Genomic DNA, 8,886 nt, shown 5'->3' with positions numbered 1-8,886 from the left:
ATTATTTAAATGCAAGATTAGGGAGAAAAAAGCCCATATATTTATTAATTACACTAATTACAACATATTTATCTCATGTAATAGTACAATACATAATATATATAACGTATTTTTTTAATTACTCGCAATAGAAAGTTTCTTAGATTATTGTACTCCAAAATGCCATTCACATTATATTATCATTTAAAAGTGCTAACTATAGATCACTTATTAACTTAATTTTTTACATCTTTCTGTTTTAGGTAACAACGAAATAATCACAAAATTACTTAAGTAGAAAATACACATTCTAAGTCGAGTACATACTTATTGTTTAATTATTTCATTACACATCTTAAATTGAAAGTTTACTTGTACCTTAATTAATTTTGTGGATTAACAAGAAATACGAGTCCAGCTGCTTTTTCGGAGCATTGAAAAATGTTAAGAAAGTACAAAATTGCAGGTTTTGTAGCTCATAGGGTTTTAAAAATCTAACTGCCAAATTTTAATAATTCTGTCTAATGGGCATAGAAACAAAATCTTTAGAGCTACATATTTCTAGGGGTGACACTTACCCCTATTTTTGAAGTTATAAATTTTCAGTTTATATTAGTCAAAACTGCAGGTGTTGTAACTCATTGGCTTTTAAAGATTTGACTGCCAAATGTTAATAGTTCTGCCCAGTGGGCATAGGAACGAAATCAGTATAGTTAGATATTTCTGGGAGTGACACTTACCCCTATTTTTGAACTTGAAAATTTTCAATTTCTATTAGTTGAAATTGTAGGTGTTGTAGCTCANATATTTTATAAAAAATGCAATTTTGGTATTACAATTTTTACAATGAAAAGGAGACAAGTTGTTGATGATAAAGGTGATATTTTTACTTGGACAAACATTAAAAACGATTTAAATGTTATTTCCTTATACTAGAGAAGTGTAGTTATTGTTGTTTTTATTCCCGTTAATTGTACTTTCCATTGTGACCCGTGGTACCGTTTACTATGAATGTGTAGATTAAATGATTTCTTATTATTATTGAATTAGAAAAGGCCAAACATCAAAAATTGTTATAGCAATGTAAAATTATAATTCTACCTCTTATTGAATAACCTAATGATTTCGGATCTTTAGTTAACCCAAAACATACATGTATTCATTATTTGGTTCTTTTTTTTTGAAAGGAGTTTCAAATCAGCGCTAAAACTATTTTTAAAACGATGATTACTCAGAGAAGATGTATTAAAAATTGTACTATATAAAGTGTTTTTCCTGTGTTAATGGTGAATTTATGGAACTCACTAGAAAATGAAAACATTGGCAGAAGTTTCACAATGGGAATAGACATTATAGATCATATAAAAAACAATAAAAAAGCTGTATCAATTACTCATTTAAGCTCATACCTCTTCTGTAAATTCACTAGGAGTTATGCATTGTACTAATCATAGGTGCAGATTGTAAATAAGTGTAGGAAAGTGCCTCTTTTAAATTGCATATTGCTATTCTCTGGGTAAACTATTAGGATAATCTGTTCTACCTGTTATAGTTTTCTTTTAAAGCAAAAAATAAAGCCGCATTTTTACAAATATTGTGATAGTTATAAGAGAATATGTGACCTTTTAACAAACACATTAGGCAGATTAACATGGATTGAGAAGATTTATACTTCTCAATAAAAACTTTAATTTTTTATTTTATTAAAAATATTATTCATAAAAATAGAATTATAAGTGCATAGAGGCACATAATAAAAGTGTTTTTAAAATAAACAATTTAAATAACAAATGATGCAACACTTGCCAGTGGAGCTTTAAAATTATCAAGGATGCTATTTATTATGAATAGATAGAATGGTCATGTTACTTTTATCCAATTTATTCTCATCTTGGTAATACATGTATGTTTATATTTTTAACAATTTTTTTAATCTTAAGTTTAAATATTACGTACTAACCTCAAATCACAAAACATAACAACATCAATGCAAAGCCTAATCGTTCATACTTCGACATTATAAATGCTGCTAATCCAAATTTTACAGCAGCATTTAAAACTCTTGCACTCCAAAATAAACAAATAAATTTTAGCCAAATAAAACCATTTTTAAACTGCCCTTCTTGGGATAACTGCTGTTTTCTGAGTCTCGTATAATGATAACTTGGGAACAGATAACAATACTTTTTGTCCAATACTTTTAAATAAATTTCTTGATTCATTGCTGCTTACAAAGCAGTAATTATGTTTTTAACACATAATAACGAATAACTCAATAATGAATACTTTAAACAATATATTATTAATCTGTCTGGTACCACAGCACCAAATTCACAAAATAAATATGTGATAAATAAAATGAATAAAACTGTTGGTACACATGGCAAAATCCAATATTGAAATGGTGTTTAAAATACCCACCCAAACACCAACTGAACTAAACATACGGAAATTATAAATTACCTAAGGTACTATAACACTTTTGATTTAATGTGTTACAAATTCAATATTTTTATATGCTCTTGCCGTTTTGGTTTTATTTTTTATTCTTATAATTATTGATTCACGTTCACTAAACAGGGTCAAAAGCATCTATGGTAGAGTCAACATGTGTCATCTGTTGTATTATCTATGATTGTCATGTTATCAGCAGTATAACCTTAAAAAGTAGTATATGAGTAGTATTGAGAAGTGTTTTGTGTAAGAAAGGTTTATTTATAAATATGGCTTCTATTCAAGAAAGATTACAAATTAAACGTGAACCTATTGATAAATGGTCAATAAGAGAACAACTGTGCTTAGCCTCCGCTGTAGTGAGAAGTGGCGACCAAAACTGGATGTCAGTTAGTAGAGCTCTAAAACCTTTCGGCGACTCGAACAGACCATCTGACTGGTTTCATCAAAAGAATTGTGCCGCTCAGTATGGGTCCTTATTGGAAAATGTAGAAACTCCAAAGCGAAAGAAACGTAATTCATCATCAGAAACAACAGTCGAAACACCAACAGAAAGTATATTAAGAAAACTTACAAAAGAGCGTTTGATTGAGCTTGATAAGCTTCTTGCTGAGGAAAAGTCTGAATACAAGAAATTACAAGAAGATATGGTTTTATTGCAGTCAGGTTAGTTACTATAATGGTGAATATGTTGCAATAGATGTAGTCAACCTAATTACAAGTAAAAAAACTACAAGAAATTGAAAAAGAGATTGTACACATTTGAATAATAAATGCATGCACTTTTTCCTTTTTTTTTGTTACTAGTTGGGCCGCAATTGTTAAATTTGTGAATTTTTGATTTTGTAAAGGGAATGTGCCAGAAGAACTACTTGATCAGTGGTGTAAGGAAATAGATGAAGAAGAAAAACAACGCGAAGAAGATTTACAAGCACATAATAGATGGCTAAAAGAACGTGAGAAACGTAAGCAAGAAATTGAAAGAGCTTGGAAACCTTTTTCAAAAGGGTTGACGATTATTGGTCAAAAACGAAAAGCAACGGATAGTGTGGACTCATTGGTGGAAATGGATCAAAGTGAAGATCAACAACAAACACCCCAGCAACCACAAACTCCAACTCATGATCCATCAAAACCTGCACTCTCTCCTTTATTAACCAGTCTTCTAAAGTCTCCTTCTCATTCGCAGAGTGTTGCAACTTCTATTCTGCATTCAGCTATTACAAGTCATTCCAATAGCAGAAATGCTAATTCAGCAAGTAATCCAACAATTGCAAGTCTTTTGAATTCAAGTGCCTGTGTTTCTGTTTCACCTGGAATACAACACTTAGTTAGTTCTGCTATATCACAGTCACCATCAAGTGCCAATGCAGTCACATTAAGTACAAGTAATTTGCCTGAGACAACAGCAGTTGATATATTAGAAGATGCTGAAGATACATTACCTAATATTAAGGTTGAAGACATAGAAAGCACTATTTTATCTTCTGATGAACCACTCCCCGAAATAAAAAATGAAGAGGTTGAGGTAATAATATCAGACTTGATACAAAATACTGACATCGTGGATAATCCAGAGCAGCATTTACAGCTTGATGACAATGAAGACATTATAACTAATTTGGAAAATGAATTGCAAGAGTTGTGCGAAAAAGAAGAAATGGCTGAAGCAGCTCGTGTAGCAGCTGCTGAAACCTCTAAAACTACCACTACAACAATCACAACATCAGAACCTATTCTTGTTCCCGTAGTTAGTTCAGAAATTAATGAATCTTCTATACCAGATGCAGGTTCCATTACTTCAGTTACTGCAACTATATCAAGATCATCTTCAAGTAATGCAACTCCAATATCATCTGATGCTATTCAAGAAAATCCTGAAGCTTCACTATCACCTGTCGGTGTCATAGAAACAAAAATAGAATTGGGAACACCTGAATCACAAGACAATGAAGAAACATGTGAAAGTGAAAAAGATGAAGAAAGGGAAAAAGAATCTACTCAAATTGATCCTTTTGAATTCAGGGAGGAAGTAGAAATGACAGAATCTATTAAACCTTCATCTTTCTCTAAACATCAAGAATTCAAATTTTCAGAAACCAAAGATGAAGAAAAGAAAACCGCGAAATCGTTTACTGACGATGTGGAGCTCGGTTTTCAAGAAGAGATAAAGGAAATTAGAAAGTCGACGGATGAAAAACATGCTACAGAAAAACACGAACTTTACCCTGGTTCAGTGGAAATAGTAGAAGTTGTGGAATTAGAAGGGGAAGGTATAGGAACTGAGCTTAATAAGAAACAAATTCAGGATATTGTCCACTCACACAAAACTTCTGACACAGATATTTCAGTTCATAAAGACTCTGAAAACGTTAACCATGGAGATAAGCAGACTCTTAAAGAGAATTGTATACAAGTAAAAACCGAAACATATTCTGAGGACGACGAAAATGATTTGGAAGTTGCGTTACAAACTGAAAAGTCAGAAAAACGCGAAAAAGAACAGATACCTCCGATAACTCTAATAGAACCCAAAAGAGAAGAAACATTCACTCCAGACTTTACGAATTCATTTTTGGACGATTTGGAAGTTAATAAGTTAGACAAAATGGGCAAAGCAAAAAGAGACTACTCTCGAACAAAGAAAAAAGAAGACAAAGATTTTGATATTCTTTTGGCCGTTGAAAAGGCTGTAAACGCTCATTTAGAAGAATCTGAACAAGTGGAAGATAATTCATCTGAAAATAATTTTTATGGCAGTGAGAAGAAAACGGATATGAAGTTTAAAGTGAAAAATGAAAATGATAGATCAAACAGCCCTTGGACAGAAGAAGAAGATCTTCAGGCAATAAAAATGAAAAGAAGGTCGTCCGCCACTGCTACTCCCATCGACTCCATTCCTAATTCACCTGCATCTAGTTTATTAAATGAAGACGATAGAGACTACAGAAATTGGAAGAAATCAGTTATGTTGGTCTATAATAGACTTGCAACTCACAAAAATGCGTCCATATTCTGGAAACCGATTACAGATGATCAGGCGCCAGGGTATCATGGTTTAATACATAGACCCATGGATCTGCATACAATACGGAAAAATATAGAGAACGGTGTTATTAAAACAACTAGCGAATTTTACAGAGATGTTTTATTGATGTTTACAAATGCGATAATGTTTAACAAAACAAACGGTACAGTCTACAATATGGCCAAAGACATGCAACAGGAAAGTTTACAGCCAATTAAAATTTTGATGCAAGCTCAACAAGGCATCATTCCACCAAAACGTGAAACAAGAACTAGCGAGTCGGGGAATAAAAGAAAAAGAACGGGAGAAGAAAATTCTCGAAATAAGAAACGAAAAGATGACTGATATTAATAGTCTTAAGAATTCGTGCAAATATTTTAATATCAATAGTGTTTGGATTACTTACTACTGTAAATATCAGTATTTACTAATACCTAGAATTGATTGATCAGTATTTTATGTTCATTATTTCTCTGTCACGTCATAATTAGTGTTAATTTTAATATTTCACTGTTTCTGTTGTCTATTATGGAAAAATAATAATCGATATTATTTGTTACTTTTCTTTTTATAAGATTCAACTTGGCTTGTTTGAAGCTACTTTTGTATGTATATATGAAAATGCTACTTTATATAAAAAGACTTTATGATTGGTTTTAAATTTAAATAAAAATGGGACAGCGTAAGTGTTAAGTGTAACGTCACTTAAAAGCCTAAGTTAATCTAAAGGTTTAGTAATTTTTGAATTTTAATTTTCTGAATATTTTTTTGAAAACGTTGAGAAAATGTGTAATAAAATGTAACATTCTGTGAATTTTTTTAACAAACGAGAAAAGGTTAAGGCTGAAAAGGACTTGATGGTTGTGATCCAGAATTGGCATAACCGTAGCGAAGAATTTTACGCTCTTGTTATGTTGCTTGAGGATGCTAACCACAGCAGTATGAGGCACGCAGGGTATTTGACCCCTTGGTGAAATCTCCAAAGGAGCGATGCCAGTCCTGAATCACAGTCATCAAATCCGAATGTTCAATCTTCTTCAGGCTTTTTAACAAACAATTCAAATTTTTATAATATAATTAATATTACTTTGAATTCATCATATCAAAAATCTCAACAAAAGTAGGTATTAGACTTTTAAGGTAATGATAATTTCAATTAGTTATTTGAAAAATAGGATTGTCCACTTCAAAAACTAAAGCATTGTGTTTATTAACTTTTCACAAAAAAGATGTCGAACAATAAACTACTAAATTAAATTTGAAATATAAACGAACATCCGTCAGCAATCTAATCCATATTAATAAATTTTATAAAAGCGTCGGTGTATTTATTATCAGGATCAAACTTTTTCACCAACATAGACCACTTCTCGGGAGTATTTTTCATTATATGGGAACAGGCTTTTCTCATTATTTTCTTCTGTTCAGCAGAACAATCGGAGCAGTTTGTTGTTAAGGCGTGTGCAATATCACCTGCAACAGAAATGTCTGAATAAAAACATAATAAATCATGCAAGTAAATAAAATTAGTCATAGTCCTATTAATGGTAAATTTCTTGTCTTATGATACAATTTTTTAATTCGGAATGATACAAATTATTTATGTTGTAAAACTACTTAGGAACAGTAACAAAACAGAAAATTGATGTGATCGATCGTGATGTTTTGTACGTAATTAATTAGTTTGATGTCTATTAGTTCCACGATAAAAATGAAACGATTTAACTTAAATTAAAAATAAATTAATAAGCTAATGTGAGACTAATAAACTGTTGTTTGCAAATGCTAAAAAATTTAATATATTGCATTAAGTAATAACCATACTTGAATTCTCTTTATTCCTGAAATTAATTAAACGAAAATTATGAAAAGAATAAGATTTATAAAAAGGTCGCAATGGGTATAATAAATATTGTAGTTTTGCTATATGTTGTGTGAGGATTTTTTTTTGGCGTATGTACCTCGGCATAAAATACTACCAAAAAGATTTTGATCGTTAAAATTTTATTGAAAATACGATTTGTAGTCAGTTTCTTTGTATTTTACATATATTTTATACATATATTTTGCAACATTGAAAGTGTAGATACTAGAATCAATTTCAATTTCATGTAATAAAGTACTGTATTTTTATAAAATGTTATGTATGTATCTAAGCACGATTGTTTTATATCATCATATAGAAACCTATATATGTATGCTTTTTAGTTGCTAAACCCCATCAAGCAAATAAAGGTAAAAAATTTTAATGTAATGCCTAATTATTTTTGTTAATATTTTGTGCAGAAGGAGGTACTTCACAAGAAAAAGCATTCTCAAAAATATATCAAAAGTGCAAACATTTTATTTGAATCCGCCATGACATTTAAATTTTATGATTTTTGAGACATTATCAATTTTTTATAACAGCAAAATGTGATATGAGAAATGAATTAACATTTGGCAATTTTTTATGCATAAATATTCCCAAAATAGAATTTAAGAGATTGTGCCATTTGCTATCTAAAATAAAAAAAGGGACCCAAATTTATTGCAAAAAAGTTGTTATTTCGACGTTAATATCCACCTAAGAACGAGAAAGGCATGTCTACTAACAAAAGTTCTTTGGTCGGGTCTCTTTTTTTTATAAAAAATGCGTATATTAAAAAAAAGTTTGGAAAAACTTACGTTTAAATTCAGTTGCCTCAGGAGTACATGAACCTTTGTCAAGAAAGCAATTCATGTAGTTGCTCATAATTTTTTCATTTGAAAAAATTGATTCCAAATCGAGTGATGTATAATGGGTTGAGTATTGGTACTCAGCGAGTGAATTTGTAAGGCAAAACACCAGTATAAGGACTGTTAACGCTTTCATTTTATCTGAAAATCAAAGACAAATGTTTTTTTAGTTCTGTTAATTTTGTGAAGATTTGTTACGTTTTATAAGAACATTTCAAACGGTACTGGTGTAGTATTTAAGTACTTTGATATATCTCAAAGACACCTTGATATTGTAATACAATATGCAGAAGTCATACATGAAATGGGATAATGTTTATTACTTATTATGAAATTAATATTCTTCTTTTTTCTTTTATTCTTTGAAGAATACAATTACATTTTGTGTGTATGTATTAGAAACTGGAATGAAAAAGAATATCGGTTTATAATCATACATATTTCATTATACATAGAGATGTGCAAAATGATTTTGTAAAAGTATTGAAATACAAAATGCAAATACTTTTTTGATTTGTTTTTTCAAACGTAAAATACGAAATAGATTTCCCTTTTGTATTTTAAATGCTAAATGCATAATACGTATTTTCAAAATACCTTTTTCAAATACTTTTTGTAGTACCTATTTAAAGACAAAAATGTATTTCGCATTTTACAAACAGAATATACGTTTCGAAAAGTATTTTAAATAAAATACAAAATGCTTT

General features: G+C 30.2%; 2 protein-coding genes across 2 annotated transcripts; one reads left to right on the top strand and one right to left on the bottom strand.

The window, feature by feature from the left end:
- Window positions 1-2,604: 2,604 nt before the first annotated feature.
- LOC108742830 (bromodomain-containing protein 8) lies at window positions 2,605-6,114 on the top strand. Its single transcript, XM_018478164.1, has 2 exons — window positions 2,605-3,099; window positions 3,285-6,114. Exons 1-2 carry the CDS (start codon window positions 2,703-2,705, stop codon window positions 5,804-5,806), a joined length of 2,919 nt encoding a protein of 972 aa, XP_018333666.1. The 5' UTR covers window positions 2,605-2,702; the 3' UTR covers window positions 5,807-6,114.
- A 527-nt stretch (window positions 6,115-6,641) lies between these two features.
- On the bottom strand, window positions 6,642-8,423 carry LOC108742832 (ejaculatory bulb-specific protein 3-like). The gene is made up of 2 exons (XM_018478166.2): window positions 8,129-8,423; window positions 6,642-6,934 (listed from the first exon to the last, which is right to left on the bottom strand). Exons 1-2 carry the CDS (start codon window positions 8,313-8,315, stop codon window positions 6,750-6,752), a joined length of 372 nt encoding a protein of 123 aa, XP_018333668.1. The 5' UTR covers window positions 8,316-8,423; the 3' UTR covers window positions 6,642-6,749.
- Between the last annotated feature and the right edge of the window lie 463 nt (window positions 8,424-8,886).

The sequence above is a fragment of the Agrilus planipennis genome, unplaced genomic scaffold, assembly GCF_000699045.2.
Source record: "Agrilus planipennis isolate EAB-ADULT unplaced genomic scaffold, Apla_2.0 scaffold376, whole genome shotgun sequence".
Lineage (NCBI taxonomy): Eukaryota > Metazoa > Arthropoda > Insecta > Coleoptera > Buprestidae > Agrilus > Agrilus planipennis.
The sequence above is the reverse complement of the archived record's forward strand: the minus strand, read 5'-3'. Positions and strand labels throughout refer to the sequence as shown.